The sequence below is a fragment of the Vidua chalybeata genome, chromosome 32, assembly GCF_026979565.1.
Source record: "Vidua chalybeata isolate OUT-0048 chromosome 32, bVidCha1 merged haplotype, whole genome shotgun sequence".
Taxonomy (NCBI): Eukaryota; Metazoa; Chordata; class Aves; order Passeriformes; family Viduidae; genus Vidua; species Vidua chalybeata.
Window position 1 is genome coordinate 1548991 of NC_071561.1, and position 24877 is coordinate 1573867.

General features: G+C 66.7%; 4 protein-coding genes across 6 annotated transcripts in view; 1 reads left to right on the forward strand and 3 right to left on the reverse strand.

Moving 5' to 3' along the window:
- On the reverse strand, nt 1-8660 carry FTSJ1 (FtsJ RNA 2'-O-methyltransferase 1). Of its 2 annotated transcripts, XM_053968227.1 has the most exons (11): nt 8533-8660; nt 7535-7676; nt 5872-5941; nt 5392-5488; nt 4157-4235; nt 4014-4066; nt 3837-3890; nt 3612-3714; nt 3434-3517; nt 1763-1866; nt 1-646 (listed from the first exon to the last, which is right to left on the reverse strand). In XM_053968227.1, the coding sequence occupies exons 2-11, from the start codon at nt 7653-7655 to the stop codon at nt 155-157; spliced, it is 1257 nt and encodes a 418-aa protein (XP_053824202.1). In that variant the 5' UTR covers nt 7656-7676; nt 8533-8660; the 3' UTR covers nt 1-154. The 2 variants fall into 2 exon arrangements, with proteins under 2 accessions (XP_053824202.1, XP_053824201.1); XM_053968226.1 differs by lacking the exons at nt 5872-5941; nt 7535-7676; nt 8533-8660 and adding an exon at nt 7086-7141.
- The window catches only part of GPKOW (G-patch domain and KOW motifs), a 23666-nt gene continuing 7233 nt past the window's right edge, over nt 8445-24877 (forward strand). The window contains 7 exon segments of the mRNA XM_053968225.1: nt 8445-8599; nt 20810-20960; nt 20963-21027; nt 21326-21555; nt 21674-21822; nt 22579-22682; nt 23555-23711. Of these exon segments, the coding sequence (XP_053824200.1) occupies nt 20826-20960; nt 20963-21027; nt 21326-21555; nt 21674-21822; nt 22579-22682; nt 23555-23711 (840 nt within the window). The 5' untranslated portion in view covers nt 8445-8599; nt 20810-20825.
- PLP2 (proteolipid protein 2) lies at nt 9868-14019 on the reverse strand. Its single transcript, XM_053968232.1, has 5 exons — nt 13884-14019; nt 11550-11702; nt 10951-11046; nt 10381-10468; nt 9868-10263 (listed from the first exon to the last, which is right to left on the reverse strand). The coding sequence occupies exons 1-5, from the start codon at nt 13968-13970 to the stop codon at nt 10244-10246; spliced, it is 444 nt and encodes a 147-aa protein (XP_053824207.1). The 5' UTR covers nt 13971-14019; the 3' UTR covers nt 9868-10243.
- MAGIX (MAGI family member, X-linked) lies at nt 14621-20069 on the reverse strand. 2 transcript variants are annotated; one of them, XM_053968228.1, is made up of 7 exons: nt 19759-20069; nt 18684-18845; nt 18277-18351; nt 17473-17537; nt 16641-16775; nt 15630-15750; nt 14621-14985 (listed from the first exon to the last, which is right to left on the reverse strand). In XM_053968228.1, the coding sequence occupies exons 1-7, from the start codon at nt 19790-19792 to the stop codon at nt 14882-14884; spliced, it is 696 nt and encodes a 231-aa protein (XP_053824203.1). In that variant the 5' UTR covers nt 19793-20069; the 3' UTR covers nt 14621-14881. The 2 variants fall into 2 exon arrangements, with proteins under 2 accessions (XP_053824203.1, XP_053824204.1); XM_053968229.1 differs by lacking the exon at nt 18684-18845 and having other exon boundaries at nt 19759-20064.

Genomic DNA, 24877 nt, shown 5'->3' on the forward strand with positions numbered 1-24877 from the left:
AGCGGAGCAGGGGGCGTTTATTGGGGGTGTCGCACACACGCGTGCAAGGGGAGGGGCCTGGGGGGGGGCTGCACCACGGGGGGGGTGGGCCTTGCACACCCAGGGGTGGGTCTTGCACACCCAGGGGGTTCTTGCACACGTTTAGGGCAGAAATTCAGTCCAAAAGATGGAGCTGGTGCAGCTCCTTGCACGGGGGTCCTTGCACACCCATCTCCTCACACGGGGGTCCTTGCACACCCATCTCCTCACACGGGGGTCCTTGCACACCCATCTCCTCACACGGGGGTCCTTGCACACCCATCTCCTCACACGGGGGTCCTTGCACACCCACTCCCTTGCACAAGGACTCTTCCTGTTCCTCCTCTTGGGGTCCTTGCACGCCCATCCCATGTGAGGGTCCTTGCACACCCATCTCACACAGAGATCCTTGCACACTTATCTCATGCAAGGATGCTTGCACACTCATCCCACATGAGGCTCTGTCCCCCTCACACGGGGGTCCTTGCACGCCCATCCCCTCACACGGGGGTCCTTGCACGCCCCCCGGCCGCTGTCCCCCCCGGCGCAGGCGGCAGGCGCGGGCGTAGGGGGGCGCGATGGGGGGCGCGGGGGGCGGCACGAAGCTGTAGGGCCTGGCGGGGTCCAGCTGCGGGAGAGGGCGTCAGCGGCGCCGCGGCCCAGGGCGGCCCAGTGCGGCCCAGTACAGCCCCCACTGCCTCCCAGTACGGCCCAGTACAGCCCCCACTGCCTCCCAGTACGGCCCAGTACAGCCCCCACTGCCTCCCAGTACGGCCCAGTACAGCCCCCACTGCCTCCCAGTACGGCCCAGTACAGCCCCCACTGCCTCCCAGTACGGCCCAGTACAGCCCCCACTGCCTCCCAGTGCGGCCCAGTACAGCCCCCACTGCCTCCCAGTACGGCCCAGTACAGCCCCCACTGCCTCCCAGTGCGGCCCAGTACAGCCCAGTACCCCCCCCCCCACTGCAGCCCAGTATAGCCCAGTACAGCCCATGGCCTCCCAGTACAGCCCAGTACAGCCCACAGAATCCCAGTACAGCCCAGTATAGCCCAGTACAGCCCCCACTGCCTCCCAGTACAGCCCAGTCCCCCCCCCCCCCCCACGGCCTCCCAGTGCAGCCCAGTATGGCCCCCGGCCTCCCAGTACAGTCCAGGACAGCCCAGTGTGGCCCAGTATCACCCAGTGCTCCCCAGTGCCTCCCAGTATCGCCCAGTGCCCCCCGGTATGTCCCAGGGCCTCCCAGTACAGCCCAGTGCCCCCTAGTGTCTCCCAGTACAGCCCAGCCATTCCCAGTCCCTCCCAGTCCCCCCAGTGCCTGTCCCAGTCCCCCCCAGTGCTCCCAGTCCCTCTCCCAGTGCCCCCAGTGCCTGTCCCAGTACTCCCAGTGCTCCCAGTCCCTCTCCCAGTGCTCCCAGTCTCTCTCCCAGTGCTCCCAGCGCTCCCAGTCCCTCTCCCAGTGCCCCAGACCCTCTCCCAGTGCCCCCAGTGCCTGTCCCAGTCCCCCCCAGTGCTCCCAGTCCCTCTCCCAGTCCCTCTCCCATATCCCTCTCCCAGTGCTCCCAGTGCCCCCCAATGCTCCCAGTCCCTCTCCCAGTGCTCCCAGTGCCTGTCCCAGTGCCCCCAGTGCCTGTCCCAGTCCCTCCCAGTGCTCCCAGTGACCCCAGTGCCTGTCCCAGTACCTCCCTCCCAGTCCCTCCCAGTGCCTGTCCCAGTCCGTCCCAGTGCTCCCAGTGCCCCCAGTACCTGCAGGGGGTAGCTGCGGTCGGGGTCGAAGGCGCTCAGGTCGCCGCAGGCCACGAAGGGCACGAGGACACGGGAGGGGCCCGAGAGAGCGGCCAGGGCCAGGCCTGGCGGGACCCCAAACCAGGGGCACCCCAAATCAGGGGCACCCCAAACCAGGGGCACCCCAAATCTATGGGGGAACCCACAACCCATGGGGGCACCCCAAATCAGGGGCACCCCAAACCAGGGGCACCCCAAATCTATGGGGGCACCCCAAACCCATGGGGGCACCCCAAATCAGGGGCACCCCAAACCAGGGGCACCCCAAATCTATGGGGGAACCCACAACCCATGGGGGCACCCCAAATCAGGGGCGCCCCAAATCAGGAACACCCCAAACCTATGCAGGAACCCCAAATCTATGGGCACCCCAGTCAGGGGACACCCCGAATTCATGGGCATCCCAAATCCATGGGCCCCCCCAATTCATGGGGGCACCCCGAATCCATGGGGGCACCCCAAACCCATGGGGGCACCCCCAATTCATGGGGGGGACCCCAAATCATGGGGGCACCCCCAATTCATGGGGGCACACCAAATCCATGGGAGCACCCCAAATGCATGGGAACCCCAAACTCATGGGGGCACCCCAAATCTGTGGGCACCCCAAATCATGGGGGCACCCTCAAATCAGGGGGGCACCCCAAATCCATTGGCACCCCCAAATCAGGGGGAATCCCGAATTCATGGGGGGCACCCCGAATCATGGGGTGGGCAACGGCACCCCAAATCAGTGGGGGCACCCCAAATCTAATGGGGGCACCCCAAATCCAATGGGGGGCAACGGGGCACTGCACATCCAATGGGCACCCCAAAATCACACCAGGAACGCCCGAAATCCCCCCAGGGACCCCCCAAAATGTCTCCAAAGACCTCATAACCATCCGCAGACACCCCAAAATCCCATCAGGGACCCCAAAACCTCCCCAAGCACCCCCAGAATGTCCCCAGACACCTCCCAATGACCCCCAGAGACCCCAAAATCCCAACAGGGACCCCAAAACCTTCCCAAAGACCCCCAGAATCCCCCTCAGGGACCCCCAAAATCCCCCCAGACACCTCCCAATGACCCCCAGAGACCCCAAAATCCCACCAGGAACCCCCAGATCCCCCCAGGGACCCCTCAAAATGTCCCCAGACACCCCAAAATCCCAACAGGGACCCCAAAACCTCCCCAAGGACACCCAGAATCCCCCTCAGACATTCAAAATGTCTCCAGACACCCCAAAATCCCACCAGGAACCCCCAGATCCCCCCAGGGACCCCCAAAATTCCCCCTGGGACCCCTCAGAATGTCCCCAGACACTTCCCAGTGACTCCCAGACACCCCAAAATCCCATCAGGGACCCCAAAACCTTCCCAAAGACCCCCAGAATCCCCCTCAGGGACCCCCAAAATCCCCCCAGACACCTCCCAATGACCTCCAGACACCCCAAAACCCCCCCAGGAACTTCCAGATCCTCCCAGGGACCCCCAGAATCCCCCTCAGGGATGCCCAAAATGTCCCCAGTCACCTCCCAATGACCCCCAGAGAGCCCAAAATCCCATCAGAGACCCCAAACTCCTGCCAGGAACCCCCAGACCCCCCCCAAAGGACACCCCAAAATCCCCGCAGTGCCCCCAGCCCCTCACCTGCCTCGGGCTCCAGCAGGGGGTTCTCCATGGTGGGCACGAAGCCCTCGGGGGGGCTGTAGCCACGGCACACCACGAAAGCCTCTGCCAAAAGAGGGGGTCGGGGAGGGTCCCCCAAACTCAGGGGGGGTCTCCCCGATGCCGAGGGGGTCCCCAGGAGTTTGGGGGGGGTCCCCACCGATGCTGGAGTTGCGGCTGCTGCGGGGCTTGGCGCAGGTGACGTCGGGGAAGAAGAGGCGCAGCTGGGAGTAGAGCAGGGTCACGTCCTTGCCCCGGAAAATCTGGGGGGGCAACGGGGGTCAGCACTCCCTTTTTGGGGCCACGGGGGTCAGCACCCCCTTTTTGGGGTGGGGGGGGCTGCAGACCCCCCCTCATTTTGAGGGGGAAGCCCTCAGGGACTCACCTTGGCCACGAAGGTGCCGCCTTTCTTCAGGACGTGCGTGGTGATGTTCAGCGCCTGGAGGAGGGGAGACCCCCCAAAAGGGGGATTTGGGGGGGGTCTGGGGGGACCCCAGGGGTCTGGGGGCGTCCCCAGGTGGTTTTGGGGGGGGTTTTGGGGGGGCTGAAGCCCCACACTTACTGCCAGCAGCAGCTGGGCCTGGATGTACTCGTCCAGGTCGTGCAGCCCCGTTACTGTGGGGGCAGTTTGGGGTTTTTTGGGGTTTTTTTTGGGTGGGGGTTGGGGTTCAGGTGCCCCCCCAGGCCCAGCCCCCCCAGACTCACCGTCAGGGGCCCCGTCACAGACCACCAGGTCAGCCGGGTGCCCCTCGAAGTGGCGCTGGATCTCCCGGGCCGTGGAGGCCTGGGGGGCACAGCGTGAGGAACAGGGTGAGGAACGGGGTCAGGAGTGGGGGAATGGGGTCAGGAATGGGGTCAGGAGTGGGGTCAGGAGTGGGGGAATGGGGTCAGGAATGGGGTCAGGAGTGGGGTCAGGAGTGGGGGAATGGGGTCAGGAGTGGGGTCAGGAGTGGGGTCAGGAGTGGGGTCAGGAGTGGGGTCAGGAGTGGGGGAATGGGGTCAGGAATGGGGGAATGGGGCAATGGGGTCTGGAGTGGGGGAATGGGGTCAGGAGTGGGATCAGGAACGGGGGAATGGGGTCAGGAATGGGGTCAGGAGTGGGGTCAGGAGTGGGGTCAGGAGTGGGGGAATGGGGTCAGGAATGGGGGAATGGGGCAATGGGGTCTGGAGTGGGGGAATGGGGTCAGGAGTGGGATCAGGAATGGGGGAATGGGGTCAGGAATGGGGTCAGGAGTGGGGGAATGGGGTCAGGAGTGGGGGAATGGGGTCAGGAATGAGGTCAGGAATGGGGGAATGGGGCAATGGGGTCTGGAGTGGGGGAATGGGGTCAGGAGTGGGATCAGGAATGGGGGAATGGGGTCAGGAATGGGGGAATGGGGGAATGGGGTCTGGAGTGGGGTCAGGAGTGGGGGAATGGGGGAATGGGGCAATGGGGTCAGGAGTGGGGTCAGGAGCGGGGGAATGGGGTCAGGAATGGGGGAATGGGGCAATGGGGTCTGGAGTGGGGGAATGGGGTCAGGAATGGGGTCAGGAGTGGGGGAATGGGGTCAGGAATGGGGTCAGGAGTGGGGGAATGGGGTCAGGAGTGGGGGAATGGGGTCAGGAATGGGGTCAGGAATGGGGTCAGGGGGGAATGGGGTCTGGGGGGAAATGGGGTCAGGAATGGGATCTGGAGTAGGGTCAGGAATGGGGTCAGGGGGACACGGGGTGAAGAATGGGGTCTGGGGGCAATGGGATCAGGAATGGGGTCAGGAATGGGGTCAGCAATGGGGTCTGCAGGGGAATTGGGTGGGGTGGTAATGGGGTTTGGGGGAGAAATGGGGTCGGGGGGCTCAGAGGGGGTTTGGGGGGGCTCAGGGGGGTTTGGGGTGGCTCAGGGGTTTTTGGGGGGCTCAGAGGGGGTTTTGGGGAGCTCGGGAGGGGGTTTTGGGGGTCCCCACCTTGGTGATGTCCCCCTGGATCTGCACCACCCCCGGGAGCGGCGCCATGGCCTGGAGATCCACGGCCACCACCTGGGCTGGGGACCCCTCGGAGCCCCTGGGGGGGTCAGGGGGGACTGGGTGCCCCAGTGCCCCCCCAGTACCCCCCCAGTGCCTCCTGGGCCCCCCAGACCCCCAGTGCCCCCCCCAGTAACTCCCAGTGTCCCCCAGTGCCCCCCCAGTAACCACCAGTGCCCCCCCAGACCCCCAGTGCCCCCCTGGGACCCCCAACCAAACCTCCCTGAGGCCCCCCCCAGTCCCAAACTGGGATTCCCAGTCTTCCCAGTTCACCCAGTTGGCAGTGCCAGTTCAGTCGGATCCCAAAGCAGGATTCCCAGTGCCCCCAGTTGGGACTCCCAGTGCTCCCAGTGCCAGCCTAGGACCCCCAAATCAGCACCCCCAGTTTGGGGCTCCCAGTGCTCCCAGCGCTCCCATTCCCACCTGAGGTGCCGACTCAGCACCTGGCTCCAGCTCCCGGGGGCAGCACAAAGATCCACGGCCCGCTGGACCCCTGGGGCCCAGTTACACCAGTTACACCAGTTACACCAGTTACACAGTGACCCCAGACCCCTGGGGCCCAGTTACACCAGTTACACCAGTTACACAGTGACCCCAGACCCCTGGGGCCCAGTTACACCAGTTACACCAGTTACACAGTGACCCCAGACCCCTGGGGCCCAGTTACACCAGTTACACCAGTTACACAGTGATCCCAGACCCCTGGGGCCCAGTTACACCAGTTACACCAGTTACACAGTGACCCCAGACCCCTGGGGCCCAGTTACACCAGTTACACCAGTTACACAGTGACCCCAGACCCCTGGGGCCCAGTTACACCAGTTACACAGTGACCCCAGACCCCTGGGGCCCAGTTACACCAGTTACACCAGTTACACAGTGATCCCAGACCCCTGGGGCCCAGTTTCACCAGTGCTCCCAGTTTCACCAGTGTCTCCAGTGCCCCCAGTTCCTCCAGTGCTCCCAGTGCCCCCAGTTCCCCTACTCTCTCCATTCCCCCATTCACCCCAGTCCCCCCATTCCCTCAATTCCCCCATTCCCCCAATCCTCCCATTCCCCCCAATCTCCCCCAGTTCCCCCCATTCCCCCACTGTACCCAGTCCCCCCAGTGCCCCCCAGTTCCCCCAGTGCCCCCCAGTCCCCCCCATTCCCCAGTGCCCCCCAGTGCTCCCAGTTCCCCCATTCCCCAGTCCCCCCAGTCCCCCCAGTGCCCCCCATTCCCCAGTCCCCCCAGTCCCCCCAGTGCCCCCCATTCCCCAGTGCCCCCATTCCCCCCATTCCCCCCAGTTCCCCAGTACCGTGCAGGAGCTGGAAGCGCTGCTCCAGCTGCAGCAGTTTGAAGGCGCTGCACGCTCCCCAGTGCCCCCAGTTCCCCCATTCCCCCCCATTCCCCAGTTCCCCCCAGTGCCCCCATTCCCCCCCATTCCCCCCAGTGCCCCCATTCCCCCCCATTCCCCCCAGTGCTCCCAGTTCCCCAGTACCGTGCAGGAGCTGGAAGCGCTGCTCCAGCTGCAGCAGTTTGAAGGCGCTGCGCGCTCCCCAGTGCCCCCAGTTCCCCCCCACTCCCCCCAGTTCCCCCCATTCCCCAGTGCCCCCCAGTGCCCCCATTCTCCCCATTCCCCCCAGTTCCCCAGTACCCCGGAGGAGCTGGAAGCGCTGCTCCAGCTGCAGCAGTTTGAAGGCGCTGCGCGCTCCCCAGTGCCCCCAGTTCCCCCCCAGTCCCCCCAGTTCCCCCCATTCCCCAGTGCCCCCCAGTGCCCCCATTCCCCCCATTCCCCCCAGTTCCCCAGTACCGTGCAGGAGCTGGAAGCGCTGCTCCAGCTGCAGCAGTTTGAAGGCGCTGCGCGCTCTCCAGTGCCCCCCAGTGCCCCCCAGTTCCCCCCCAGTCCCCCCCATTCCCCAGTGCCCCCATTCCCCCCATTCCCCCCAGTTCCCCAGTACCCCGGAGGAGCTGGAAGCGCTGCTCCAGCTGCAGCAGTTTGAAGGCGCTGCACGCTCCCCAGTGCCCCCAGTTCCCCCCCAGTCCCCCCATTCCCCAGTTCCCCCAGTGCCCCCATTCCCCCCATTCCCCCCAGTTCCCCAGTACCCCGGAGGAGCTGGAAGCGCTGCTCCAGCTGCAGCAGTTTGAAGGCGCTGCGCGCTCTCCAGCCGCCCTCCTTGGCCAGCCGGTAATAAACGTCCCGCTTGTCCTTGGAGGAGCGGCCCATGGCGGGCGGGGCACCCCAAACCTGCGGGGACACCCCGAAAAAGGGGACACCCTATTAACGGGGGCACCCCGAAACCCGCGGGGGACACCCTATAACGGGGGCACCCTAAAAACAGGGACACCATTAGTGGGGACACCCCGAAACCTATGGGGGGACACTCCAAAAACGGGGACACCCCATTAACAGGGACACCCCGAAACTAACGGGGACACCCCAAAAACGGGGACACCATTAACGGGGGGGAACCCAGAAACGGGGGGAACCCATAGACGGGGGGGATCATAAACAGGGGCACCCCATAAACGGGGGCACCCCACAAACGGGGGCACCATAAATGGGGGGGAACCCATAAATGGGGACACCATTAACGGGGACACCCCATAAACGGGGGCACCATAAACAGGGGGAACCAATAAACGGGGACACCGCATAAACGGGGGGAATCCATAAACGGGGGCACCATAAACGGGGGGAACCAATAAACGGGGACACCGCATAAACGGGGGGAATCCATAAACGGGGGCACCCCACAAACGGCACACAAAAATGGGGATGGGGTCCCAGGGAGATCCTGCGTCTCCCACACCCACGGGTTATGGGGGGGGGTGCCCAGGGGCTGCTCAAACCACAACAAACCCCTTAAACCCCATTAATTTAAAACGCGTTACTTCTACATTAATCCTACATTCACCACAAACCTTCACGGAGCCACCGCGCATGCGCCGCCCCGGCCTCACCGCCCCCCCCCACCCCCGCCGACGCGGCGCACGCGCAGCCCCGCCCACCCCGGCGCGCGCGGCTCCCCCTTCCCCCCTCATAACATTCCCCCCCCTCACCCCCCTTCGCCCCACCCGGCCCCTCCCGCCCGCCGCCGTACCGGAACGCGCCGGGGAAGGACCGGGGAGCAGCGGCGGGAGGACAGAGGAACGGAGGCGGCGGGAGCGGTGAGGGCGGAGCGGCGGCGGCGGCGGGCGCGGGGCGGGAAGCGTGAGGGGAGGGCGCGCGGGGATGGGGGGGGGAGCTCCTTTTGGCACTGCGCATGCGCGGGGCGGGGCGCCAGCCCGGCTGGGGTTTCCCGCCTTTTTCTGTGAGGGGAGCGGGGGCTCTCCTGCTGCTCCTCGGCTGCGCGGGAGCCGTGAGGGGCGGAGGGGCTTCCTCCGTGGTTCCGTGAGCCGAGAATGGGGTTTCTCCCTTTTCCCGTGAGCGGTGGATGGGATTTCTTCCCTTTTTTCCGTGAGGGACGGAGGAGTTTCCTCCCTTTTCCCGTGAGGGGCGGAGGGGCTTCCTCCGTGGTTCCGTGAGCCGAGAATGGGGTTTCTCCGTATTTCCGTGAGCGGTGGATGGGATTTCTTCCCTTTTTTCCGTGAGGGACGGAGGAGTTTCCTCCCTTTTCCCGTGAGGGGTGGAGGGGCTTCCTCCGTGGTTCCGTGAGCGGTGGATGGGGTTTCTCCCTTTTCCCGTGAGGGGTGGAGGGGATTCTTCCGTATTTCCGTGAGCGGAGGATGGGGTTCCTCCGTATTTCCGTGAGGGGTGGGTGGGATTTCTTCCCTTTTCCCGTGAGGGGTGGATGGGATTTCTCCCTTTTGCCGTGAGGGATGAAGAGGTTTCCTCACTTTTCCCGTGAGGGTGGAGGAGTTTCTTCCCTTTTTCCGTGAGCAATGGAAGAATTTACCACCCTTTTCCATGATGGGTGGAGAGGTTTCCTTCGTTTTTCCATGAGCGGTGGAGAGGTTTCCTCCCTTTTGCCGTGAGCGGTGGAGGAGTTTCTTCCTTATTTCTGTGAGCGCTGGAGGGATTTCCTCCCTTTTCCCATGAGGGATGGAGGGGTTTCTTCCCTATTGCCGTGACGGGTGTGGGAGTTTCCCACCTTTTTTTCCGTGAGGGAGAGTTTTCCACCCTTTTCCCGTGAGGGCTGCAGGGGTTTCCTCCCTTTTTCCCGTGAGGGGACAGGAAGTTTCTTCCCTTTATCCCGTGAGGACGGGGGGGGGAAGAGTTTTCCTCCCTTTTTCCTTTGGCGAAAGGTTGGCTCTCCCTCCCTTTTGCCGTGAGGGGAGAGGATTTTCTCGCCAGGCAGGAACCGTGACGGGAGGGTTTGGGGCGTACTGGGAGGTCTGTGGGGTTTGGGGTCCATTGTGGGACAAGCTCCCCCCCCCAGGATCTGCAGACACCCCCCGACAGGCTGTTGTCGCGACAGACCCAGCAGAACCGGTACTGCAGTAATAAAACCCCTTTATTTCTCAATATATTGCCCCCAAAAGCCTCCCGCAGGCTGGGAGAGTGTGGGGAGGGGAACACCCCAAAAACTAACGGAGGCACCCCAAAAACTGAGGCGAGCACCCCAAAACCCGTGAGGGGCCAAGGGCGCCTTTAAACCTGAGGGGGTCTCCCCGCGGGGAAACTGAGGCACGGGCGGTTCAAGGCACTTGCGAAGGCGTTTGAGGGAGGGGCAGCTCCTGTGGGACCCCCAGATCTACCCTGCCCCCCTCCCCGGGGGGGACCCAGGCGTCGGGACCCCTCAATAATTAATTTAAGGCTGGGGGTCCCCCTGTGCCGGGGGGGGGAGGTCTCCATTGGGGTTCTTGGCTTGTTCAGGCACCGTCTGGGGACTCTGGAGAGGGGACAAAGTGGGGGGTTAGTTACACCCCCCGGGGACCCCCAAACCCTCTGGGGATCCCCAAGCCCCCCACAGGGCAGCACCCCCCTTCCCAGTGCTCCCAGTACACACCAGTGGGGGCGGCGCTGTGGCCCTGCCGCATGGGGAGGGTGATGTAGGCGTCATAGCCCAGCAGGACCCCGGCCAGGATCCCGAACACCTGGGGGGTACAGGGGGTCAGAGACACCCAAACACCCCCTGTGTGCCCCCCAAAACCCCCCCTGCACCCCCAAACCCCCTCACTCCAACCTGGAGCCAAACACCTGGGGGGGCAGGGGGATCAGAGACCCCCAAATTCCCCCTGTACGTCCAAACCCTCCTCACCCCGGCCTGGAACCCCAACACCTGGGGGGATCAGAGACCCCCAAATTCCCCCTGTACCCCCAAACCCTCCTCACCCCAGCCAGGAGCCCCAAGATTGGGGGAATCAGAGACCCCCCCAAACGCCCCTCATGCCAGATTGGAGCCCCAGCATCTGGGGGGATCAGAGACTCCCAAAATCCACCTGTACCCCCAAACCCCCCTCACCCCGGCCTGGATCACCAACATCTGGGGGGGATCAGAGAGCCCCAAACCCCCTCACCCTGGTCAGGAGCCCCAACAGCCATGGAGGGGGTCAGACCCCCCCAAATTCCCTCTCACCCCTCCCGCGATGCCGGCGCCGTCGCGGTGGCCCACGATGACGATGAGGGAGCAGATGAGGAAGAGCAGAGCCCCGATGAGGCAGCGCATGAAGTCCTGAGGGGCACAGATGGGACCCCTCAGAGAGACCCCCCCCAAATCCTTCTGGGGGGACCCCCCAGGAACCCCCAGACTCTCTGGGGACCTACAATTCCCGGGTTCACTCCCCAGCTCAGGCACTGCAGGGCTTCCCAACCCTCCCCACAGCCCCCCAGACCCCTCCCCAGCCCCCCAATGCTCCTCAAACCCCCCGTAATCCCCCCAAATTTCCCCCAAACCCCCCAGTGCTGCTCAACCCCCCATAATCCCCCCCAAACCCCTCCCCAGCCCCCCAATTCTCCTCAACCTCCCCATAATGCCCCCCAGACCCCTCCCCAGCCCCCCAATTCTCCTGCAGCCCCCCATAACTCCCCCAGACCCCTCCCCACCCCCCCATTGCTGCTCAAAGCCCCTGTAATCCCCCCCAAACCCCTCCCCAGCCCCCCAATTCTCCTCCAGCCCCCATAATCCCCCTGACCCCTCCCCAGCCCCCCAAATGCCCCCCAGGCCCCCTTGCTCACGGTCCAGCCCCAGTGCAGCCCGGTCAGCCGGGGCGGCAGGCGGCAGCTCCAGGCCAGCAGCACCAGGGCAGCGAACACCATCTGCACGGCCGCCAGCCCCGCGTAGCCCGAGCGCGACGCCCCGAAGCACACCAGGGTCAGCAGGCACAGCACCTGCGGGCACAGCCCCGTGGGATCCCTGCGGCTGCACCCGCAGCCTGCGACCCCCATGGAGCCACGGGGACCCCAGAGTGTACCCCGTTATAGGGGCACAGCCCCCCTGGGATCCCTGCGGCTGCACCCGCAGCCTGCGACCCCCACGGAGCCCCGGGGACCCCAGCGTGTACCCCGTTATAGGGGCACAGCCCCTATGGGGTGTGTACAATGTGCCCTATAGGCCCCGTGTGCTCCCTTCGTTCCCTGAGCCCCCATAGAGACCCCACAGAGACCCCCAACATGTACCCAGCCCCTATGGGGTGTGTGCAGAGTGCCCTATAGGCCTCTGGGCTCCACGGGAGTGCCTGCAGCGCCCCCTACGGGGATCCTCAGGGGTGCCCTATAGGGCCCTACAGGTTCTGGGCTGTCACCTAAAGGCTCTTAGAGCGCCTCTTTTATACCTCTGTGGGGTCACCTGTAGATGTCAGCAGGCTGCTGTGGGGTCACCTATGGGTGAGCCATAGCGCCCCCAAAGGGCCACTGTGGGGTCACCTATGGGTGAGCCATAGCGCCCCCAATGGGCTGCTGTGGGGTCACCTATAGACTCCCAATGGGCTGCTGTGGGGTCACCTATGGGTGAGCCATAGCGCCCCCAATGGGCCGCTGTGGGGTCACCTATAGCGCCCCCAATGGGTCACTGTGGGGTCACCTATAGACTCCCAATGGGCCACTGTGGGGTCACCTATGGGTGTCTCATAGCGCCCCCAATGGGTCACTGTGCTGTCCCCTATAGACCCCCCATAGCGCCCCCAATGGGTCACTGTGGGGTCACCTATAGACCCCCCCATAGCGCCCCCAATGGGTCACTGTGGGGTCACCTATAGACCCCCCCATAGCGCCCCCAATGGGTCACTGTGCTGCCCCCTATAGACCCCTCATAGCGCCCCCAATGGGTCACTGTGCTGTCCCCTATAGACCCCCCCCCCATAGCGCCCCCTATGGGCCGCTGTGCTGTCCCCTATAGACCCCCGCCCATAGCGCCCCCTATGGGCCGCTGTGCTGTCCCCTATAGACCCCCGCCCATAGCGCCCCCTATGGGCCGCTGTGCTGTCCCCTATAGACCCCCGCCCATAGCGCCCCCTATGGGCCGCTGTGCTGTCCCCTATGGGGGAGCCACAGCGCCCCCTGTCGGTTCCCCGAGGATCGCGGCCCCGCCCCGCGTGGGTGCCGGGACAAGGCCGCCGCTGTGGGAGCGCCGGGGCGGGGCCGTCTCCCGGCAACGGTCGCCATGGCAACGGCACAACAGCGCCCCCCCCCCACCCTTCAAGGGGCGATGGCGTGGGTGGGGCCCGCCGGGCTGGGGGCTCTTAAAGGGGCAGTGCCTTAAAGGGGCCGGTCCCGCCGTGACGCGGCGGGCGCCGCCCGGGCTGGCGCAATAGCGGCTGGCACGGCGGGCCGGGCACCGCCCGAACCCCCCCTTCTCCGCCGGGCAGGGACCCAGACACATCCGGGCTCCCTCCCGCTTTCAAACCGGGGCCCCCTGGGCCCGCCCTTTCTCACCTTCCCTGCCCCGCCCCACCCCCCGCTTCCCAAGGGCGTTGCCCCTCCACGCGCTCGAAACGGGACCGGGGGGAGCGGGTGCCCGCGGTGTCCCACGGCACGGGGGACACTCTGCGGGGGTGTCCCCACCCCGAGACCCGGGTCCCTCGCTCCACGTGTCGGCCCGAGCGCTCCGAGAGCCGGGCATCCCCCCCGGGATGGGGAGCCCCCCGGGATGGGGAGCCGGTGTGGCGGGGTCCCCGATCCCTTCCCAAGCACGGACCCATTCTCCTGACGTCCAAAACCGGGATCCCGCCATTGCACCCCTCCACACAAACGACCCACGTGTCGGGGTGCCCCCCAAAATGGGGAACCAGGTATCCTGCTGCCCCCCCCCCCCCAAAACCGGTGATCCCAGACATCCTGCCCCGGTCCCAAACCGGGACCCCCGGAATGAGCAGCCAGGCGTGTCCCCCCCACCCCCAAAGGAACCGGGCACCGACTCATCCTGCCCCCTCCACACCGGGACCGGGCCATCCCGGTGCTCCCCCCGCCCCACGGAGGGCCCAAATGTGTCCCGGTGTGTTCCCCCCCCCCGAGGGTATCCCGTCCCCCCGGTGCCCATTCCGCTGGGTCCCCCGGCGCCCCCCCGTGTCTCACGATCTCGCCGATGAGCACCAGCCCCTTGCGGGTGCGGCTGAAGGCCAGGCAGGTGCCGGGGCAGTTCTGGGCCCCGCTGGACTCCATGGCGGGACCGGGCGGCACCGAGCGGGCGGCGGCGGCGGGGGTTGGGGGGAACGGGGGGGGGGGGCCCGGGGAACTGGCACGGCGCGGGGGCGGGGCGTTGGGGCGCGCGCCGGCACGCGATTGGCTGGCGGGGGCGCGGGTGGGCGGGGCCCGGCGGCGGGGGAAACCCCTATTAGGGATGGGAGAAGTGTGGGGGGGGAGCCCCCGGGGGGGCGGGGCCTCGGGCGGCGCGCGCCGTCACGTGACCGCGCGGGGAGCGGGGAGGGGAACCCCGGGGAGGGGGTCCCGGGGGGCGGGGCTTAGAGCGGGGAACCCCCTGCGGTGATTGGGTCGGGGGTCCTGGGAGGAGGAGCTGAGGGTGGGCGTGGCTTAGAGCGGGGAAACCCCCTGCGATCGGCGGTGGGCGGGGCTTGGCGCGGGGGAAGCCCCTGGCGGTGGCGGGAAGGGGACCCCCGAGGGGCGGGGCTTAGAGGGGGCAGGGCCTGGGGGGGCGTCCTGGGATTTGGGGAGAGCCTCTGGGGGTCCCTGCGGAGGATCTGGGGCGGGCCGTGGGGGTCTCTGGGGGTCCCCAGCTCGGTTTTGGGGTGACTCAGCGGATGCGGGCAGCGCCCCGCGCGCCGCACGCCGGGAACGGAAGGAGCGGGGCCGGGGGGGGGGGGTCCCCATCTTTATTGAACACCCCAAAAATGGGGAGGGGGAGAACACCTCCGTGCGACCCCCAGGACGCGGGGGGGGGGGGGGGGGGCATTGCATAGCTTGAAGGGCGCCCCCGCCAAAACCAGCGGCACCGAAACGCCCCCCCCGGGCTGGGGGTGGGGGGAATCCCCCCCAAAGCACCAAAAAATGGGGTGCGGGGGGGCTGTGACGTCACCTTCCGTGTGCGGGGGTCCGGGGCAGCGTTGGGGGGGGGGTCAGGGGTGCAGCCCCCCCACGAGGCAGAAGCAGGGCTCCCCCCGCGGGGAGCGGCCCACGCGCAGCCGCAGCACCCCCCGCGCCAGCGGGGCTGGGGGCGCCCCTGGGGGGGGGGGAGGGGGCGTCACTCCCGTGGGGGGCGGGGTGGGGACCCCCCCACTGCCCATCGCCCATCGCCCATCCCCCACCCCCCATCCCCCATGCGCAGCCAGGCCGGGGCTGGGGGGCTCTGGGCTGTACCACTCTTCCCGTGGGGGGGGGGGCAGTGGGGTGTCTTAGTGAGTTTGGGGGGCAGTGGACTGTACCACTCGATTTGGGGGGGGCACTGGGGAACCCCGTTGTGTTTTGGGGGGCAGTGGGCTGTACCACCCGATTTGGGGGGGGGCACTGGGATATACCAGTATATTTTGGGGGGTAGTGGGCTGTACCACCCGATTGGGGGGGGGGGCACTGGGATATACCAGTATATTTTGGGGGGCAGTGGGCTGTACCACCCGATTTGGGGGGGCGCTGGTGTACCCCGCTGTGTTTGGGGGGCAGTGGGCTGTACCACCTGACTGGGGGGGCACTGGGGTACCCTGCTGTGTTTGGGGGGGCAGTGGGCTGTACCACTGCGCTGGCAGGGGGGGTGATTTACGCAGCTGTGTTTTTTTGGGGGGGGGGTCTCCCTTAGGGCCAGTCCCACCCTGTCCCCACCGAACTGGGGGGGCCCCGCGGGGATTTTGGGGGTCCGAGGGGGGGTCTCACCGTGGGGGCGGAGCAGCAGCAGGCGCAGGCGGCTGCCCCCACCCCGGATCCGGGCCAGCGCCTGCGCGGGGCTCATGCCGGCCGTGGGGGCCCCGTCGATGGCCAGGAGCTCGTCACTGACCTGCCCCCCCGGGACCCCAAAAGTCACAGACCCCCCCAAAAGTCACAGACCCCCCCCCGGGACCCCAAAAGTCACAGACCCCCCCCAAAAGTCACAGACCCCCCCCCCCAAAAGTCACTGACCTGCCCCCCCGGGACCCCAAAAGTCACAGACCCCCCCCAGGGACCCCAAAAGTCACAGACCCCCCCAAAAGTCACAGACCCCCCCCCCCCCAAAAGTCACTGACCTGCCCCCCCGGGACCCCAAAAGTCACAGACCCCCCCCAGGGACCCCCAAAGTCACAGACCCCCCCCAAAAGTCACAGACCCCCCCCCCGGGACCCCCAAAAGTCACAGACCCCCCCAGGGACCCCCAAAGTCACAGACCCCCCCCCAAACCCTCGTGACTGCCCCAGTTCCCTCAGGGCCCCCCCAGCTCCTGACAGAATCCCCCCCAGAGCCCCCCCGGCCCCAAAAACCCTCCCCAGCCCCACAGAGCCCCCCAGCCCCATGGAGCCCCCCCCCAGTCCCATAGATGCCCCAACCCCATAAAGCCCCCGTAGCCCAGGAGAGCCCCCAACCCTATAGAGCCCCCCAGCCCCATAGAGCCCCCCCCAGTCCCATAGATGCCCCAGCCCCATAGAGCCCCCCAGCCCCACAGAACCCCCAGCCCCATAGAGCCCCCCTAGCCCCACAGAACCCCCCAGCCCCATAGAGCCCCCCCAGTCCCATAGAGCCCCCCCTAGCCCCACAGAGCCCCCCAACCCCATAGAACCCCCCAGCCCCATAGAGCCCCCCAGCCCCAGAGAGTCCCCCAAACCCATGGAGCCCCCCTAGCCCCACAGAGCCCCCCAGCCCCTATTGGCTCACCTCACCCCAGAGCCCCCCCAAACCCCCCCAAACCCCCCGTACCTGGATGCAGCCGCAGCGCTGGGCCGGGCCCCCCTCGCGCAGCCCCCGCACGAAAACCCCGGCGGGGCCGGCCCGGAGGCTGAGCCCGAACCCGCCCGGGCCCCGCGGCAGCTGCACCCAGAACGGGGCCTGTTCCTGCCACCAGTATAAACCAGTATAAACCAGTATGGACCAGTATAGACCAGTTATACAGCAGTTATGCACGAGTATACACCAGTACACACCAGTATGTACCAGTTACACACCAGTACGCACCAATTTCACACCAGTATACACCAGTTACACACTAGTTACACACCAGTACACACCAGTTTCACACCAGTACACACCAGTTCCACACCAGTACACACCAATTTCACACCAGTACACACCAGTTACACACCAGTACACACCAGTTTCACACCAGTATACACCAGTATATACCAGTTACACACAAATTACACACCAGTATACACCAGTTACACACCAGTATACACCAGTTACACATCACTTACACACCAGTTGCACCAGTTACATACCAGCATATACCAGTTACACACCAGTACACACCAGTTACACACCAGTATATACCAGTTACACACAAATTACATACCAGTTACACACCAGTTCCACACCAGTACACCCCAGTATACACCAGTAAATCACCAGGGCCATGAGGCAGCTGCATCCCCTCCCTCCCCAGTTCCTTCCCAGTGCTCCCAGTATCCTCCCAGTTCCCTCCCAGTGCTCCCAGTATCCTGCCAGTTCCCTCCCAGTTCCCTCCCAGTGCTCCCAGTATCCTCCCAGTTCCCTCCCAGTGCTCCCAGTCCGTCCCAGTGCTCCCAGTCCATACCTGTGCCCATCCCAGGCCGTGGCCCCGCCCCCCCCCGGCGCTGCTGGGGCTGCCCAGGGACGGATCTGGGGAGAGAGGGGCTCCCAGTAAGGACCAGTATAACCAGTAACAGCCACTAGAGCCACCCAGGGCTCCCAGTAAGGACCAGTATAACCAGTAACAGCCACTAGAGCCACCCAGTGCTCCCAGTAAGGACCAGTATAACCAGTAACAGCCACTAGAGCCACCCAGTGCTCCCAGTAAGGACAAGATTTGCCACCAGTATAACCAGCCAGTAACAACCAGTGTTCCCAGTAACAACCAGTATAGCCACCCAGTGCTCCCAGTATAACCATCCAGCGCTCCCAGTATAGCACCCCAGTGCTCCCAGTATAGTCACCCAGGATGTACAGGCACCCAGCCAAGGGGCTGCCCAGTGCTCCCAGTAACACCCAGTATAACCACCCAGTGCTCCCAGTACTGCCCAGTAACACCCAGTATAACCACCCAGTGCCCCCAATCCCCCTCCCAGTGCTCCAGGTGCCCCCCCAGTGCTCCCAGTGCCCTCCCAGTGCTCTCCCAGTGCCCCTCCCAGTGCCCTCCCAGTGCCCCAATCCCCCACCCAGTGCTCCCAGTGCCCTCCCAGTGCCCTCCCAGTGCCCCCAGTACCCTCCCAGTCCCCATCCCAGTGCTCCCAGTGCCCTCCCAGTGCCCTCCCAGTGCCCTCCCAGTGCTCCTAGTACCCTCCCAGTCCCCATCCCAGTGCTCCCAGTGCCCCCAGTACCCTCCCAGTCCCCATCCCAGTGCTCCCAGTGCCCCCAGTACCGGCGGGCAGCAGGTCCCGGGGCTCAGGCCCCACGAAGCTGGTGGCGGCCACGGGCTCAGGGGGGGCCCTGGGGCCTGCGGGGGGGGGAACACTGCACCAGTGCTCCCAGTAACCTCCCAGTGCCCCCCCCAGTGCCCCCCAGTGCCCTCCCAGTGCCCTCCCAGTGCTCCCAGTGCGCCTTAATCCCTCCCAGTCTCTCCCAGTCCCTTGAATCGCCCTCCCAGTGCTCACAATCCCTGTCCCAGTCCCACCCAGTGCTCCCAGTCCCTCCCCCAGTATCACCCAGTCCCCCTCCCACTGCTCCCAGTCCCCCCCCAGTCCCTCTCCCAGTCCCCCCAGTGCTGCCAGTCCCCCCAGTCCCCCCCAGTCCCTCTCCCAGTGCTCCCAGTGCTCCCAGTGGTCGCACCCAGTCCCCGCAGCAGCAGCAGGGGGGGGTCGCGCTCGCGGGGCCGCTCCCGGGGGGCTCCAGGCGGCCCCCGGCCCGGGGGGGGGCTCGGCCCGGGGGGCGGCGGGGGGGGGCGGCTGTAGCGCAGCACGCGGGACCCCCCCACGGCCACCAGCACGGTCACTGGGGGGGGGGACAGTGAGAGACCCCCACCCACCAGAGACACCCCCCCACCCACACAGAGACCCCCACCCACCAGAGACACCCCCCACGGCCACCAGCACGGTCACTGGGGGGGGGACAGTGAGACCCCCACCCACCAGAGACCCCCACCCACCCACACAGAGACCCCCACCCACCAGAGACACCCCCCACGGCCACCAGCACGGTCACTGGGGGGGGGACGGTGAGAGACCCCCACCCACACAGAGACCCCCACCCACCTGTGAGAGACCCCCACCCACCCTGAGACCCCCCCCCACGGCCACCAGCACGGTCACTGCGGGGGGACAGTGAGAGACCCCCACCCACCCACACAGAGACCCCCACCCACACAGAGACCCCCACCCACCAGAGACCCCCACCCACCCACACAGAGACCCCCACTCACCAGAGACCCCCACCCACCCACACAGAGACCCCCACCCACACAGAGACCCCCACCCACCAGAGACCCCCACCCACCCACACAGAGACCCCCACCCACACAGAGACCCCCACCCACCAGAGACCCCCACCCACCCACACAGAGACCCCCACTCACCAGAGACCCCCACCCACCCACACAGAGACCCCCACCCACACAGAGACCCCCACCCACCAGAGACCCCCACCCACCCACACAGAGACCCCCACCCACCAGAGACCCCCACCCACCCACACAGAGACCCCCACTCACCAGAGACCCCCACCCACCCACACAGAGACCCCCACCCACACAGAGACCCCCACCCACCAGTGAGAGACCCCCACCCACCCACCCACCCAGGGACCCCCACCCAGTTAGAGACCCCTCCCCCCCAGCCAGGGACCCCCCCAAAGGTGGGGACCCCCCCCCAGGGACCCCCCCGGCCCGCCCCCGCCCCTCCCCCCTCACCGCTGGGCGCGGGCGGCGCCTCCGGGGGCGGCATCGGGGGGGGAGGGGCGGGGGGGGGCCGCGCCTGCAACCGGTGAGAAACCAGTAAGGGACCAGTAAGGGACCAGTGAGGGACCAGTGAGGGACCAGTGAGGGACCAGTGAGGGACCAGTGAGGGACCAGTATGGGACCAGTGAGGGACCAGTGAGGGACCAGTAGGGACCAGTGAGGGACCAGTGAGGGACCAGTGAGGGACCAGTGCTCCCAGTAACCAACCAGTGACCTCCCAATGCTCCCAGTAACCACCCACTAACTCCCCAGTGCTCCCAGTGTCCTCCCGCCCCCTCCCAGTGCTCCCAGTCCAGCCCACACCATCCCAGTAACCCCCCAGTGCTCCCAGTACCCCCCAGTGCTCCCAGTCCATCCCAGTGCTCCCAGTTCTTCCCAGTGCTCCCAGTCCATCCCAGTGCTCCCAGTTCTTCCCAGTGCTCCCAGTCCATCCCAGTGCTCCCAGTCCATCCCAGTGCTCCCAGTTCCCCCCAGTGCTCCCAGTCCATCCCAGTACTCCCAGTTCCCCCCAGTGCTCCCAGTTCATCCCAGTACTCCCAGTTCCCCCCAGTGCTCCCAGTCCATCCCAGTGCTCCCAGTTCATCCCCAATGCTCACAGTTCATCCCAGTGCTCCCAGTTCGCCCCCCGCCGCCACAGAGACCCCACAGTCCTTCCAGTGACCCCCGGCTGCTCCCTCCCCTCAGCCCCGCGCTCCCCCAGTGCTCCCAGTTCATCCCAGTTCATCCCAGTTCATCCCAGTTCCCCCTCCCCTCCCCCGGTACCGCCGCGGGGTCGCCACGGCAACGCGCGCGAGGCCGGCGGGCGCGAGCGGCGGCGGCACGGGCTGAGCGACGGGCGGCTCCGCCAATCAGCGCCCGCGCCGCGCGGGGAGGGGGCGGGACGGGCGGCGCCAGCGCCGATAGGCGGGTGCACTGCCAATCGGCGCCCGCGAAGCCCGCGGGGCGCGGCGCAGGGGCTGCTGGGAGTTGTAGTCCGGCTCGGCCATCGCGCTCTCTCCCACAGGGCCCCGCGGCGGAAGATGGCGGCGGGCGATGGCGCGGCCGAGGGCGCCGCGGGGCCGGGGCCGGGGCCGGGGCCGGGGCCGGTGTCCTTCGCCTTCAGCCGCAGGGCCGAGCGGCGGCGGCCGCTGCCCACGGGACCCTGCGCGGAGCCGGCGCCGGCGCTGACACCGAGAGCGACACCGACTTCCTGACGGCCGTGGAGGGCCGCGAGCTGCTCAGGTGGGCGGGGCTGGGGCCGGGGCCACGCCCCACGGCTCGCTTGGGGGCGGGGCTCCGCTGTTCGTCTGTCCCTACAGCTTCAGTGGGCGGGGCTTATCGCACGTGCCGGGGGCGGGGCTTTCGAGAGGCGGGGCTTGTGGATGTGTTCTAATATGGCCAAGGGGGCGTGGCCTGGGGCACGGGCTCACAGCGTGCACCTGCTTTGGGGGCGGGGCTCGACGGGGGGCGTGGCTTGTAGCCGGGAACGCATCTTTGTTTATAGACATGGGCGTGGCTAACATTCCGTCCCCGCCCCCAGCACGCGGCCGGCCCCGCCCCCCAAGAAGGAGCTGGTGATCCCCCTGATCCCCTCCCCCCGCTGGAGGAACCCGGAGCCCCCCCGCGCCCGCGCTGGCCCCGCCCCCAGCACAGACCCCGCCCCCAGCACAGACCCCGCCCCCAGCACAGACCCCACCCCCAGCGCTGGCCCCGCCCCCAGCGCGGACCCCCCCTCGGTGGAGGCCCAGGCGGTGCAGGAGCTGCTGCAGGGTGAGTTCGGGGGTCCTGGGGGGGCCCTGAGCCCCCCTGCCCCCCCCAGAGGGGTCCTGGGGGGGTTTGGGGGCCCGGCTGACCCCCCTGACCCCCCCTGGCCCCCCCTGCCCCCCAGAGGCCCGGCAGAGCCAGGAGCAGCCCCCGGGCCAGCCCGGACCCCCCATGGCCATCCCCCTGCAGCGGCCGGACCGGAGCGGGGACGGGGACGGGGACAGGGACAGGGACAGGGACAGGGACAGGGACGTCGCCACGGGGCCACAGCCGGTGAGTGACCCCCAGAGGGACCCCCAAACACCCCCCGGGACCCCCAGAGTAACCCCTGCTCTGGGACCCCCAAAAATCCTCTGTGGCCGCCAAACATCCCCCAGGACCCCCAAAGTGACTGACCCTGCCTTGGGTCAGGGACCCCCGGACTGAGCCCTGGACTGACCCTGCTCTGGGACCCCCAAACACCCCCCGGGACCCCCAAACACCCCCCGGGACCCCCGGACTGACCCTGCTCTGGGACCCCCAAACACCCCCCGGGACCCCCAGAATGACCCTTCCCTGGAGCCCTGGGACCACAAAGATCCCCGTGGGACCCCCCCAATATGCCCCTGGGACCCCCAGAGTGACCCCTGTCCCGGGATCCCCAAAAATTCCCCTGGGACCCCCCAACATCCCCCAGGACCCCCAGAGTGACCCTTCCCTGGAGCCCTGGGACCCCCAAACATCCCCTGGGAGCCCCAAAATGACCTCACCCTGGGACCCCCAAACATCCCCCTGGGACCCCCGGACTGACCCCTGGGGACCCCCAAACACCCCCTGGGACCCCCAGAGTGACCCTGCCCTGGAGCCCTGGGACCCCCAAACATCCCCCAGGACTCCCAAACATCCCCCAGGACTCCCAAACATCCCCCTGGGACCCCCAAACGCCTCCTGGAACCCCCGGACTGACCCCTTGGGACCCCCAAACACCCCCTGGGTCTGGGGTCCCCAGATCCCCCCTGGCCCCCCAGCCCACGCCCCCGCTGCCCGCAGACCCCCCAGGACTACGAGGCCGTGCCCGTGGGCCAGTTCGGGCTGGCCATGCTGCGGGGGATGGGCTGGAGCCAGGGCCAGGGCATCGGGCGCACCTTCGCCAGGTGAGCGCACCCCGGGACTGAGGGGGGCACCCCGGGACTGAGGGGGCACCCCGGGACTGAGGGGGCACCCCGGGACTGAGGGGGGCTCCCCGAAATTGGGGCACCCCGGAACTGGGGCACCCCGGGACTGGGGCACCCTGGGACTGAGGGGGTGCCCCAGAACCGGGGCACCCTGCAGCTGGGGTGCCCTGGAGCCGGGGCACCCCGAAATTGGGGCACCCCGGAACTGGGGCACCCCGGAACTGAGGGGGGCTTCCTGAAACTGGGAGGTGGTTTTGGGGTCCCCTCACCCCTGTGTGTATTTTGGGGTTCCCTAACCCCCTGGGGCTGGTTTTGGGGTCCCCTGTTCCCCCCTGGGTGGATTTTGGGGTCCCCTCACCCCCTAGGGCTGGTGCTGGTTTTGGGTTCCCCTGACCCCCTGGGTGGGTTTTGGGGTGCCCTGACCCCAGTTTGGATTTCGGGGTGCCCTGACCCCGGGTGGATTTTCGGGTGCCCTGACCCCGGGTGCATTTCGGGGTGCCCTGACCCCAGGTGGATTTCGGGGTGCCCTGACCCCCTTTTGGATTTCGGGGTGCCCTGACCCCGGGTGGATTTTGGGGAGCCCTGACTCCAGTGTGGGTTTTGGGGTGCCCTGACCCCAGTGTGGATTTCGGGGTGCCCTGACCCCGGGTGCATTTCGGGGTGCCCTGACCCCCTTTTGGATTTCGGGGTGCCCTGACCCCGGGTGGATTTTGGGGTGCCCTGACCCCAGTGTGGATTTCGGGGTGCCCTGACCCCAGTGTGAGTTTCGGGGTGCCCTGACCCCGGGTGGATTTCGGGGTGCCCTGACCCCCTTTTGGATTTCGGGGTGCCCTGACGCTCTCCCCCCCCAGGGTGGTGCCCCCCCTGGAGCAGCGGCCGCGCCCGCGGGGTTTGGGGCTGGGGGCCGAGGCCGCCCCCCCCGGGGCCGCGGAGCCCCCCCAGGGCGGGCCCGGCGTGGGCGACACCGTGAGCATCGAGGCGGGGCCCCACCGCGGCCTGCGGGGCCAGGTGAGACCAGTACGGACCAGTACGGACCAGTACGGACCAGTACGGGGGGGTATAGACTGGTACAGACCAGTACGGACCAGTATGGACCAGTATGGACCAGTACGGGGCAGCATGGGGCAGTATAGACTGGTACAGACCGGTACAGACCAGTATGGACCAGTACAGGGCAGCGCGGGGGGTACGGGGGGGTATGGACCAGTATGGACCAGCATGGGGCGGTATAGACCGGTACAGACCAGTATGGACCAGTAAGGGGGGGGTATAGACTGGTACAGACCAGTACGGACCAGTACGGGGCAGCGCCGGGAGGTATGGGGGGGTATAGACTGGTACAGACCAGTATGGACCAGTACGGACCAGTACGGGGCAGCGCGGGGGGGTACGGGGGCATATAGACCGGTACAGACCAGTATGGACCAGTATGGGGCAGCGTGGGGGGTATAGACCGGTACAGACCAGTACAGACCAGTACGGACCAGTACGGACCACTATGGGGCAGTGCGGGGGGGGGTACGGGGGGGATATAGACTGGTACAGACCAGTATGGACCAGTACAGACCAGTACAAACCAGTACGGACCAGTACGGGGCAGCGCGGGGGGGGTGCAGGGGGGTACAGATTGGTACAAACCAGTACGGACCAGTACAGACCGGTATGGACCAGTACGAGGCAGCGCGGGGCGGCATAGACCGGTATGGACCAGTATGGGGCAATGTGGGGCAGTGCGGGGGGGTACAGACTGGTATGGACCAGTATGGACTAGTATGGAGGAGTATAGACTGGTACAGATCAGTATGGACCAGTATGGGGCAGTGCAGGAGGTTATAGACTGGTACAGACCAGTACAGACCAGTATGGACCAGTATGGGGGAGTATAGACCGGTACAGACCAGTACGGGGCAGCATGGGGCAGTGCAGGGCGGTATAGACTGGTACAGACCAGTATGGACCAGTATGGGGCAGCGTGGGGCAGCGTGAATGAGCGTAGACCAGTATAGACCATTATGGGGCAGCATAGACGGTTACAGACCAGCAAGGACCAGTATGGACCAGTATGGGGCAGTGTGGGGCAGCACAGACTGGTACAGACCAGTACAGACCAGTATGGGCCAGTGCAGGGCAGTGTGAACCAATGCAGACCAGTATAGACCAGTATGGGGCACTAT